Source organism: Palaemon carinicauda, chromosome 15, assembly GCF_036898095.1.
Source record: "Palaemon carinicauda isolate YSFRI2023 chromosome 15, ASM3689809v2, whole genome shotgun sequence".
Taxonomy (NCBI): domain Eukaryota; kingdom Metazoa; phylum Arthropoda; class Malacostraca; order Decapoda; family Palaemonidae; genus Palaemon; species Palaemon carinicauda.
Genome location: NC_090739.1, coordinates 78748897 through 78762139, shown reverse-complemented (window position 1 = coordinate 78762139; position 13243 = coordinate 78748897). Strand labels below are relative to the sequence as shown.

The window sequence follows — 13243 nt, the reverse complement described above, 5'->3', positions numbered from 1 at the left end:
TAAATTTTATAGAGTGCATATGGATGTGGTAGGACCTTTTCCTACTGGTTTAACACAACATAAGTATATATGTGTATTTGTGGATGCATTTACTCGCTACACTCACACATACGCAATGTTGAATAAATAAGTGTATTCATTAGCCCAGGTGCTGTGCTCTTTCATTACCAGGTTTGGTTGCCCGAAAAGTTTGATAAGTGAAAATGGTCTCGAGTTTATAAATAAGGTGGTGAAATCGGTCACGGACTGGACGAAAATTGAACACTTTTCAGTGACCGCATATAGGCCTTCAGCTAATGGATTATTGGAATCACATAATAGGAAGTAGTGAGAATTTTACGTTACTTAGTGGCTGATGACCCCCCTTCATTGGCACACCATGCTTCCTACAGCTGAGCTAGCTTTGAACATTGCATATAAAGCTTCGCTCAGGGACACGCCTTTATTTTTAGTGTATGGGCAGGATCCTGTGTTACCATGTACTGTCCTCATTAATTTGCAACAATTGACAAATTATTCAAATGAGCAATACCGTGTATATTCATTAAATCTATTGAGGAGAGTAATGAACACCAGTGAAAGGTTTTTGAAAAGAGCTAATGAAAAACACAGCTCAAAGTATGATGATCTTTTCAAAACCGCACCGGTAAAAGTATTTGTGGGCAATCGTGTGTATTTGAAACAATTACAACCTAGGAAACACAAAGTAGAGCCAGCATATTTGGGTCCTTACCAAGTAAAGATGGTTAAACCTAACACAGTTGTGATACAAAGCATTATCAATGGCACAGTGTCTGAACATCATCAGGCACACATACATGTGATGCCTGAAGTGTCAATCAGAGTCTTTCTCCTTACCCCTGCATATGTGACATGCCTCGAGTTGATGGATAGAATATTTTTTTTCCTTTGCTGTTGTTGTTGTTTGAACAGACCTCATTTCTTCTTTTGACATGTTTTAAATAAACTTGATGATAACAAGGTGTTCTTATGTTGATGCTTAATGTATAAGTAAAGTTTTGTGGTAATTTTGCTGTGTGTAGCAATACGTATGATATTCTGTTGAGTGAACCTAAAAACAATCAGAGGTTAAATAGGTCAGATAAGATCCATCAGGCGGATGCCGAATTATTCAGGTATTTATATGATTCCTGGTTGCTGGGGCCGGGGTGGTTCCCAAAGGGCAAGTGGCTGCGGGATTTGGGTTCAGCCTTGAGGATAGGCAGTATTAGAGAATGTGTAGATGTGAATACCTTATACTTAATGTTATAAGAGAAGGGCAGGAAGATGAATGATTTTCTCGGGAAAACGGCTAGTGGCCACCGGTTGATAGTTGCAAGTGCAAGTGTAGTAGTGATTTAAATAAATGGCAAAACGGCAGTGGTGAGTTGTGTTGTGAAATTGTGCCGTAAACCCAGACAAGTAAAATCAAGGGATGAAGGAATATATATTCCTACCCCTGTCCCGCCCAAAAAGCCCGCATTGTCCGCAACCAGGGGGAGTTTATTGATGAGGTTTTGTAAGACTGATGTTATGATTTTTTTTTTCATTTTGGGTATTCTGTATTTTAGTTGCAAAGGTCTTAAGAGGAAATGAGTGGAATTAGTTACATTGTATTATGTACATTTTTACATGCAATATTCAATTTTTAATGTTTTTTTGTGGAAGATGTTTTATTTTTATGGGCAATTTCTTTATATATATATATATATATTTTATGTTGTATTTCTGTTTAGTAAATGCCATGCCTATTCCGGGTTGGAGTGTTCTCCATATATCATAGACTAGTGAGGGCGAGTGCGCACATCCTCTCAGAGTGAGGAGCTTGGGAGGGGGGATTAATGTCCTAATTCTTGTATGAAGATATTTGTTGTATGTCAAAGTAAATGAACTCTAGAATCATGAGAATTCCACAAAACCTATAACTCAGCATGTTGTTGTAACAAGATTGCATTTTGATAGCGAGGGGAGCTTAATTGCCTTGTGCGCTCAAGTAGACAAGGCTCTCACCTGATAGAGTGTTAGCTGCATACAGTATAGTGTACTTACGAATTTTTTGTAATAAAGTGAAAAAACCCATGTTCTGATATCTCATTATTCGTCAACATGGGACATATATATACTCTTACAAAGCTGGTCTAGTGTAAATAATTTATTTATGTATTTTATTTACGTTTTCATGTGTGCATTGATGAAGTGAATAGCCAGCTCTTAAGATGAGTTTCTCTCATGTAGGTATAAGTCTGTTATGTAAATTACGTAAGACTTTCGTCGTTAATTTGTTTTTATTCTTCATTCAGGTCAGTATGTGTAAATTTACGTTGTTTTTAAGAATTAACTTTTTATTTCACGTATTTGGTTACGAAGTCTTATGTAAACTGTTTGAGTGTTATGTGACCATACAAGATAGGAACAAGAGCTTATGCAAATGTTTTTATATTTTTCTGAGGTATTGCGTCATGTTTTAGAGAAAATACGCAATTTTTATATTTGGCCTCATGTTTTGGAAGATTCTCAGAAATCCTTGTGTTAGGTTTATCTTTTTTTTATTTCCGAGAACGGTGAGTGGGCGGAGTTGGCTGAGAGAGCGTTGCCGTGCAGCGGGGTTGGTTCTCCTGTTCGATACGTGATAGTTGTTAACTCTGACGCCCTTAGACCAACCCCCAAACTTCCAGATCTTGGGCCTAGAATATTCTGGAAGTAGCTAAATTTCATATGTATAGTGACTCCACAGATGCATAGATCAGATAGAGAATTCCAGCCTTAAGTCATAGCCATCTCCCCCCCCCCCTCTCTCACATGCCCAGTGTATTGTTATGAAAGTGTTCAGTGAAATCGCAAAGTTTTGGTGTGACAGGTTTTTGTAAACTTGGTGAGTATTTATGAAAAATTCTCTTAGAGTTTTTGTAACTGGCCCTGTAGAAACGTGAAAGGTATTTGTATCGTGATCTGGATATATATTTTCATTAAGTATCAAACTTAAATGTTGGTGTAAAATTTAATTTTAAGTGGAACAAGTGATTGTATATTTTTCCTAAGTAATATTTCTCTGGTCTTTGTCTAAGGTTTTATGCAGATATAATAGTGTGAGTCAAGTCATTATATAATTTTCAGAGTGTAATTATTTCTTTTGTCCTAATCTAATGTTTATTCAGATTTAATATTTCGAGGCAAGTGATTATACAATTTTCAGAGCGTAATATTTTTGTTTTAATCTAAGTTTTGTTCAGACTTAATGTTTTGAGTGATTTATTTTTGTTTTTATATAAATTCTTTTAAAGTGTTGTAATTTATATAGAATACATTTATTTTTGTAAAGAGTGTATTATTTCAATCACCATTATTTATTTTATACTCGCTTGTATCCTGTTACATAATGGAAGTAAGAGGTGGTTTAAATAGTTCTTAATAATAATTACCCAGTGTTGTTTGAGTGTACTTAAGGGACCTTTGGATATTCAGTGTTTTGTATATTGATGTTTGGGAGTTATATAACTGTCTTAGAGTTCAGATATCAATATTTTCAAATATAAAAGATTTAATGTAAAAACAAACAGGTGAGTTTGGAACTCGAGAGGTTGTATGGCTTGCCAGCCGTAATATATATAATATTACATGTTTGATTCCCAGACCCCGGGACCATTGTATAATATCACACACACACACACACACACATATATATATATATATATATATATATATATATATATATATATATATATATATATATATATATATACAAAATACAGCTTCTTCTAGTCCTCAAACCTTTCAGTTCATGTCTAGGGTTTGGCCAATTTTCATCACCATGCTTCCCAGTTTGGATTGGTAAAGGTGGGAGATTTTTGTCATGTAGCCCTGACTAGTAGAGATTTGCTGATCTCGGCGATACACAAACCCTTTCAGCATGGCAAGTTATCTCCACTCAGATAGGAATATATATATATATATATATATATATATATATATATATATATATATATATATATATATATATATATACCTATGTATATATATACTGTATATATATATATATATATATATATATATATATATATATATATATATATATATATACATATGTATATTATATATATATATATATATATATATATATATATATATATATATATACATATGTATATATATATATATATATTATATATATATGTATATATATATATATATATATATATATATATACATATATATACATATATATATATATATATATATATATATATATATATATAGAGAGAGAGAGAGAGAGAGAGAGAGAGAGAGAGAGAGAGAGAGAGAGAGAGAGAGAGAGAGAGAGAGAGAGAGAGAGAGAGGGAGAGTGTGTGTGTTTAAACGGTTGTTTTTCAAAGCACGTTTCCAAGAGATAAACTGAGTTCCTGAGCATGAATCGATGGGTCAAATTCTTTCTTTTATAAGACAGGCACCAATACAATGTTATATTAGCTTTGTGTCAATTTGATGGACAAGATGAAATTTTCTTTGAAGGTTGAGGAAACTGGACAAACTTAACTTTTTCTTACTACCAATTCTTAGTTGTTGTAAATAAAAAGAAAAAATCTTAGTTGTTGTAAGCCTGGTATTCAAAAGCAAGGGGTTATCGTATATTTTATCATCCATTCCAATCCATTTTATTTTTTAATAATGTTAAATGATTTGTGCACTCTAAAATTTAAAAAATAAGTGAAAAGTGGGTTGGATAAGAAAGGAAGACAATATCATCAAGAGGAAAAATTGGTGAAATGTGGACTAACATCTGAGATGTCAACGAGGAAGAATTTAAATTCAAGGCTAGTTCCTGAGTAAACAGGAAATCTTGTGACCAATGTTGAAAAAGGAGAACATAGACAATGTTCTGATGCAGAGTTGTAGTTGAAGGAGACCTTGGATTATAGCTCAACCTTGTTTAACCCGATGCTCCGGCATACAGTAGTAAATCTCCAAGCATTTTGGCAAGTTAGATCAAAGTTCTATTGGTGTCAGCCCCTACTGTAAAATGGTGTCTTACTTGGTGATGCTTGATGAATTTTTTCATTATTTAAAGATGATACACTACCAAGGAAAATAAGGAGGTAGCTGTGTTGCTTTCATGTATGTGTTGGAGAACCAAAGCCATTGAATAATAATTTAGGGCAACGTTAGCGAATTGGGATTACATTTTTAACTTTCAAATAGCGTTTAATAAATTTCCTTCCTCTCTGAGTGACAGAGGGCAGCAACTCCTGGTAAATCTCGACCCCATCTCTTCAAGACGTAGGGTAAGTCGCTCACATGCATAACGATAGCTATGGGACTAATCATGTTTAGTTTACATGGCTACCTTATTCTTCCTCATCTGTAATGGAGTATACAAAATAAAACATGTTTAAAAAACATCATGCTTGATGCTGAAATATAAAATTCGTTTATAATCTTCATGTCTGGTCACACCTTTAAACATGCCTATACACTCAAACTACAATATGTTTTACAAGAATATATGATGAGATTTCGACCTTATTACAAGTGAGGAAGAATAACGTAGTAAACTCATGATGAGACAAAAGCGTGTAGCAATTGCTGGGGCAAATATTTCATGAAAATTAGTTTTGTTATTGTATGCAAATGAAAAAGATTAAAAACTATTGAGGGAACCTACTTTCAAGGAGGATGTGGAGTAAATATTATTGACTGATAGAGAAGTGCTGCATTACAAGACAAGGTTCGCTTGGGTGAAATAATTTTATCAGAGTTTTCCATGTACAAGACACACATTATTCTTTGAAAGGGGTTAGCAATTTAGAACAGTTTTTATTGGTTACAGATCATCCCATTTTGTTGTTTTCAATTAGGTATTAAAACATTTTGTCAAATAATTCGATTATGTGGAGTAAACTAGGGATGATTTGGTATTTAATGATAAGTTTATCTTATGCAAGGAGAGCAGAATTGAATATAAACCTGCAATAGATATAAATAAGTTAATATCGTCATCATCATCAGGCGTTACTAGTCCACTGCAGAACAAAAGCCTCAGACATGTCCTTCCACTTGCGTCTATTTATAGTCTTTCTATGCCAGTCCTCAGCCGCAAACTTTCTTAGTTCGTTAATCCTACGAATTCTCTTTCTTCCCCTGCTTCTTTAGCAATCTCTACGAACCCATTCTGTTATTCTTAATATCCACCTATTATCTGTCATTCTCATTATACGCCATGCCCATGTCCATTTCCTTTTCTTACATGTTGTTAGATTATCCTCTACTTTCGTTTGCTCTCGTAGCCACGTTGCTCTTTTTCTATCTCTTAGTTTTATTCCAATCAATATCCTTTCCATAGCTCTTTGAGTTGTAACTGACTTATGTTCTAAGGCTTTAGTAAGGCTCTAAGTTTCTGATGCATAAGTTGATACTGGTAGGACCATCTGATCAAGTATTTTTATTTTTAGAGACAGTGTCATTTCACTTTTCATAATCTCATTTTGTTTACCAAAAGCTCTCAATCCCATGCTTATCCTTCTTTTAATTTCGGTCTTGTATCCTGGAGAAACACTTACTGTCTGCCCTAAGTACACATATTCATAAACAATCTTTAGAGGTTCATCCACAACCCTTATTTGTGTTCTCTCTGCATTTTCATTGAACATTATCTTAGTTTAACTCATATTCTTTTTCAGTCCTAAATTTCTGCTCACTCTATTAAGATCTATCATCTTTTTCAATTCCTCCAATGATTCACTAAACAGAACTATGTCATCTGGAAATCATAAGTTGTTAAGGAACTCCCCATTAATATTAATTCCTACATTTCTCCAATGTAAATTCTTAAAACTTCTTCTAGGCATACTGTTAATAATTAGGAGAGATGGGGTCTTCCTGTCTAAACCCTCTCTCAAACACTCCATATATATATATATATATATATATATATATATATATATATATATATATATATATATACATATATATATATATATATATATATATATATATATATATATATGTATATATATGTATATATGTATATATATATATATATATATATATATATATATATATATATAATATACACACACATATATATGTATAAATTATTGCAGTGGGTGGTTGATATTTAAGAATAAACTCGGGGTATGAATATGGAAGCACTTTATTCACGCAGGTACATGATGTATTGATCGATGAATAGGCATATGCGACTTCTGAGGATAAACCACACACCACAAAGCACAGTACTACAACTTGGGCATTTGGAGAAACTAAATTTCTTGAGATACCTTCACGAACTTGAAGGACTGTTGAAGTCAAGAAGGAGAACCATTTCCGCCTTTTCTACACCTAGCATGTACCCTCCCATTGGCTGTGTCCTGTTAACATCAATCCAACTATTCTAACGAGGCAATTACATACATTCAATACCCAACAGTATCCAAAAACAAGTTAAGTAATTGAACAATACCGGGAAAGTTAAAGACGATAGCTAAATATATTCCAAAGCCTAAGCAAAAAATAAAAATTTATAAAAGAATAACATAACAATAAATACAATACAAGCACATGATCTAACCATGTGCAACACACCCCACCTTGAATCGTTGAGATTCAAATGAATACTGAACATAAAACATGGTAAAAAACAAAAGAAAAAATTATCCACTGACATAATTACACAGATCCCTCAAGAAGAACTGCCTTCGTAACTGATCATGTGAAACTAGAACACCTAGTACGAATTTTGGCTGATCGTACACGCCCATCGTCACCTTGAAATACTTCCTCTACTACAACCATAGGCCAAAACCCTCGAGGAGTGTTCTCCCCAAAGACCAAGACTAAGTCGCCTTCCTCAAGATTGGCCTTTCTTTTGTGCCATTTTGCTCGGACTTGCAACTGTGGCAGATATTCCTTTAACCAACACCTCCAAAAAGTATTGGCCAAATGCTGAACCTGCCGCCACCTACACCTATACATAGCACACTCACTGAAGACTCCGGGAGGTAAAGCAATATTTTCAGACAACATAAGCAAATGGTTGGGTGTTAAAGGAGAAATATCAAGCGCATCATCACTTACCTTGGTGATGGGACGCCTCTTTACTACAAACTCCACCTTGGAAAACAAAGTTTCCAAGCCCTCATCAGACAGTCTGCCCTCAGTACCCATAAATCCGACGAGAACTTTCCTTAGAGTGCGAATCAGGCGCTCCCATACTCCTCCCATGTGCGAAGCAGCTAGAGGATTGAAATGCCACTCCAAATTGACATCAAGACCATACTCATGAAGAACCCTTTGATTTAAATCCTTGAAAATACTTAAAATCTGAGCCTGGCCCCCAGCAAAATTAGTCCCATTATCTGACCAAACACTCTTGGGTATGCCACCCCTAGCTGCAAAACGTCTAAAGGCATTTCAAGAAACTATCGGTCTCTAGTGTATTGAGCTTTTCCAAATGCACAGCACGAGTATTCATAGACGTAAAAAGACACCCATAGCGTTTCACTTCAACTCTCGCCTGTTTTATCAAAAATGGCCCAAAACTGTCCACTCCAGTGTAGGTAAATGACCTGTTACCGAACTCAAGCCGTTCTGATAGTAAATCTGCCATCTTTTGAGAACATGGTTTTGCAAACATTCGTCTATAGAATATACACCCATGAGCAACTCTTTTGACAACACTACACATACTAGTAACCCAATACTTTTTACAAATCTCACAAGTGACCCATTCAGTTCCACAATGTGCAATATTGTAGAAATCATTGGCAATGAGCTTGGCAATCGGATGATCATGGGAACCAGATATGGACTTTGAAAATCTTCGGACACTCTTGCACGTTTCAGCCTGCCTCCAACTCTGATTACTACATCACTATCAAGAACTGGATCTAGAGACCCTAGAGTACTAGACTTACCAACACCACGCCCTTCTGACAACGCCTTAATCTCACTGGCATAATGTCGACGCTGAATATATCTCAAAATGGCAACTTCAGCAACTCGAAGTTGTTCTACAGTCAGACCCTGTTCAACATTGCTACGTTTACCCCTTTTTAGGATCATTATGACACGCAACAGCCAAGCTACTGCACGTTTTAAAGAATACCAACTCTAATAGTAGGAAAAGAGCTTGTCCATTACATCATTCTCCTTGCAAACCAAGAGACAAGTTCCACCTCGAACCTCAAGGTCCACAACATCAATCGAGATATCACTAAATTCTTGCACCGAATGCCATTGCACTTTATGATCATGGAGAAATTCTGGCCCTTCAAACCACCGATTAACCTTAAGACTTTCAGGGGATATTCCTCTTGTAAGAAGATCCGCTGGATTTTGGACACCTTGGACAAAAGACCACTGTTCAGGTTTGGTGAGCTGCTGGATAAGACTGACCCTGTTGCCTACAAACACATTAAAGCGACGAGATTCATTTGATATATAACTTAACACAATCTCGTAATCAGTCCAAAAGTAGGATGGATCAAGATCAAGGTCTAATTCCGTACGGAGTGTGTCAACCATTTTTGCAGCCAGCACTGCTGCTTGCAACTCCAAACGTGGAATTGTCATAGATTCTATTGGAGCCATCTTCGATTTGCTAACCACAAGAGCCACATGAATCTCCCCTGCTTGGTGCGTGCTCCTTAAATAACTTGAACATCCATATGCTACCTGACTTGCATCAGAAAAATGATGTAGTTCTAATGTTGCTTCATTGAATTCAATTGGTTTGATAAACTTTGAAATCCTAATCTCCCTGAGACCATCAAGAGAACTATACCATTGTGACCAATTGTGGGCTAAGCCTTCAGGGACAGGATCATCCCATGACAACTTGCAAATGGTAGCCTTTTACAACAGCAGCTTTCCCTTGACTGTAACCGGATTCACTAATCCAAGAGGGTCATATATGGAAGCCAACATACTCAAAATCTTCCTACTTAGTATCTCACTCTTGGGCCAGATTGACCCTAAAGAAGAACTCATCACCTGCAACATCCCATGCAATGCCGAGAGCCCTGCTACCAAAGTCTTTAAGGAATTCAACCTCACTTGCCCTCTCTTGTACTGCAACCAAACTCAGTAATTCCACATCATTAATGAAAAACTTGGTGAGACGAAATCCACCCTTTCTAAGCACTTCAGTAGTACCTTTAACCACCTCTGAAACCAAACTCTTATAGGGATGAGATTTCAAAAAATCATCAACATAAAAGGATCGTTTGATGGTATCCGAAACTAATGGAGGAACATCCACATTGTCTACCAATACACGCCCAAGTGCATAAGCAGAACTAGATGAACACCATACTGCCCCAAATACATGGCGAGTCATTCTATAATGAAAAATTTCTCCTGCACCAAATGAAGCGTAAAGCATCCCTATCCTCCTTCGGTATGACCACCTGATAGTACATCGCCTCTATATCCGCAATTACTGCATATGCATGTTCACGGAATCTCAGAAGAACATACAAAAGATTGTTAGTCAAATTTGGCCTCTGGAGACACATATCATTCAATGCTTCACCATCGAACTTGACAGCAAAATCGAAAAGTATACGAATCTTACCTGGTTTTTTGTCGGACACTACAGCCTGATGGGGCAAATACCACACTTTAGTCCCAGGGATACTGACATTTGTAGACACAGCTTCTGCATATCCCTTCGATATCAACTTCTGCATCTCACCATCATACTGAGCAAATAGACCCTGCTTCATAAAACTTCTTTTAGTTGCTTTCAACCTGGACAGAGCCCTTACATAATTGTTGGAGACCAGTTCCAAGGGATAGGAATTAGATACCGTCCATTGACCAATATACACTCGCGATCCCACAATCTTATAACCTCCCTGTCTTCCAAAGACTAGGAAACATTATCTGAAATACCATCATTTTCAATATTCCACAACACATTGATGTCTGAACCAACACAAGCTTTAGTACTTACAAAATTGGAAACTATACTCCGACTAACTGGATTGACAACCTGGACTCGACCATACAATGTCCAACCCAATATGGTACGTACCGCAAAGGGTTCACCTCTCTTACCCTTCCGTACCTCCAATGGTGCCAGGGCCTCTGTATGATCTTGGCCGATCAGAATATGCACAATTTCACCACCAAGAGGACCAGGAAGACCCTTCAGATGGGGAAACAATGAAACATTCATCGACGGCGACTTGACTGGAATTCTGTCAACAACAAAAACATTATTGAGATTAATTAATTCCCTACCATCAACAGAGGAAACACACATGCTAAGAATCATAGAAGATACATCTTCATTAGTCTTACTCATTGTATTAAGCTTATATGTCTTAATTGCACCACTGATACCCAAAGATTTGATCAAGTCACGAGACCAGAAAGTGCTGCTAGAAGCACTATCTAATAAAGCAGTAGTTTGATGAGACTTAATTACAAGAACAGAAACTACAGGCATAAACACTTGGGATTTGGCTATGACATCTGTACTACTGGCATTGATCACACTTCCATTTTCATCATTCCTCTGAAGGTTATTTGCGAGAGAAGTATGAAGAAATTTGGAATGCTTTTTACCACAACCTACTACACTACAAACTGATGGATTCCTGCAATATACAGTTAAGTGATTTGAATACAAATAATTTTCACACAGTTTTTTGTCTCGTGCAAGTTTTACTCTTTCTGAAGGTTTCATATCCTTAAACTGGTCACAGTGCCCAAATTTGTGGTCCTGAGAACACAACACACATGGTGGACGGTCAAAGGTCCCAGTCACAAATGAGGATGGAGAGGTAGTGCTATTCTTCTTGAACTTTGAATTGTTATCATGCATTTTAGCACCAATGTTACCGTACACAGGATCCGTAGCCTCATCTACTTTTCTCTCCATGAAGCTCACAAAGCCCTCGAACTTTGGATATTCTCCTTGGCTTCTCTTGACATCAACAGCATATTTCTTCCATCTATTACGAATATAGAGAGGAAAGGAAGCAAGCACTTCAATGATTAACATCTGGCTATCAATCTCATGTGTCTTCCCCAACTGCTCCAAGGTCATCAAGGTGTTAGAGAGCTCGTCTACCAAATTCCGCAACTCATTTGCAGTACGGGCTGTCTTTCCCTGTCTCAAAGTTTCTTTAAAATATTTCGAGCCTCTTGATAGCCTCCTTCCTTCTTCATGATGCAAGGATATATTGCCTCATATGCTTTACCCTTGGTATACAGCAACAGGCACGTAAGTCTCAATCTATCATTAGCTGTGATCTTTTCAACTGATTCCTCGAAAGTAGCAATGAACGAATGATATTTGATAGGATTGCCATCAAAGCTCTTTATCTCTACTTTTGGAAGAGTTACAAGCCCTTGGCTTCACTCCCAAGTGCATTCACTGACGTGGAAATTTCAGTCTTGACAGGCGCTGCTAATCTTGACCCCTGCTTGGAATCCAGCCAATCATAAATCTTCCTCATTGTTTCAGAGTACATTTTCTCTGACTCGAAGAAGTTTTGATCATCGGCATCACATTCATCTAAATTCTCGAGGAGGGCATGATGAGCCTCATATGCCTCCTCAAATCTCTCAAATGCACACATTAATTTTTCTGTCTCTTCCTTTACTAAATCTGGCTTGCGTTCTGCCATTAATCTTTCAACTTTATTGATATAATGGGTTACTGCAGCTTTACATACACGTCGTGTCACACTTCTTTTCGCCAGTTCTTCAGCCATGTTTGTTGGTGATCAATGCTTATTCAATGTTGCGGTGGGTGATTGATATTTGAGAATAAACTTGAGGTATGAATATAGAAGAACTTTATTCACGCAGGTACATGATGTATTGACCGATGAATAAGCATATGCGACTTCTGAGGATAAACCACACACCACAAAGCACAGTACTACAACTTGGGCATTTGGAGAAACTAAATTTCTTGAGATACCTTCACGAACTTGAAGGACTGTTGAAGTCAAGAAGGAGAACCATTTCCGCCTTTTCTACACCTAGCATGTACCCTCCCATTGGCTGTGTCCTGTTAACATCAATCCAACTATTCTAACGAGGCAATTACATACATTCAATACCCAACAGAATCCAAAAACAAGTTAAGTAATTGAACAATACCGAGAAATTTAAAGACGATAGCTAAATACATTCAAAGGCTAAGCAAAAAATAAAAATCTATAAAAGAATAACATAATAATAAATACAATACAAGCACATCATGTAACCATGTGCAACATATTATATATAT

At 36.5% G+C, this 13243-nt stretch overlaps 3 protein-coding genes across 3 annotated transcripts; all 3 read right to left on the bottom strand.

Moving 5' to 3' along the window:
* Positions 1–7698: 7698 nt before the first annotated feature.
* LOC137654026 (uncharacterized) lies at positions 7699–9054 on the bottom strand. Its single transcript, XM_068387661.1, has 2 exons — positions 8694–9054; positions 7699–8381 (listed from the first exon to the last, which is right to left on the bottom strand). The coding sequence occupies exons 1-2, from the start codon at positions 9052–9054 to the stop codon at positions 7699–7701; spliced, it is 1044 nt and encodes a 347-aa protein (XP_068243762.1).
* Positions 9055–9102: 48 nt separating this feature from the next.
* Positions 9103–10682, bottom strand: LOC137654025 (uncharacterized). Its single transcript, XM_068387660.1, has 3 exons — positions 10401–10682; positions 9948–10171; positions 9103–9751 (listed from the first exon to the last, which is right to left on the bottom strand). The coding sequence occupies exons 1-3, from the start codon at positions 10680–10682 to the stop codon at positions 9103–9105; spliced, it is 1155 nt and encodes a 384-aa protein (XP_068243761.1).
* A 182-nt stretch (positions 10683–10864) lies between these two features.
* On the bottom strand, positions 10865–12049 carry LOC137654024 (uncharacterized). The gene has a single exon (XM_068387659.1). It carries the CDS (start codon positions 12047–12049, stop codon positions 10865–10867), a length of 1185 nt encoding a protein of 394 aa, XP_068243760.1.
* Positions 12050–13243: the final 1194 nt, after the last annotated feature.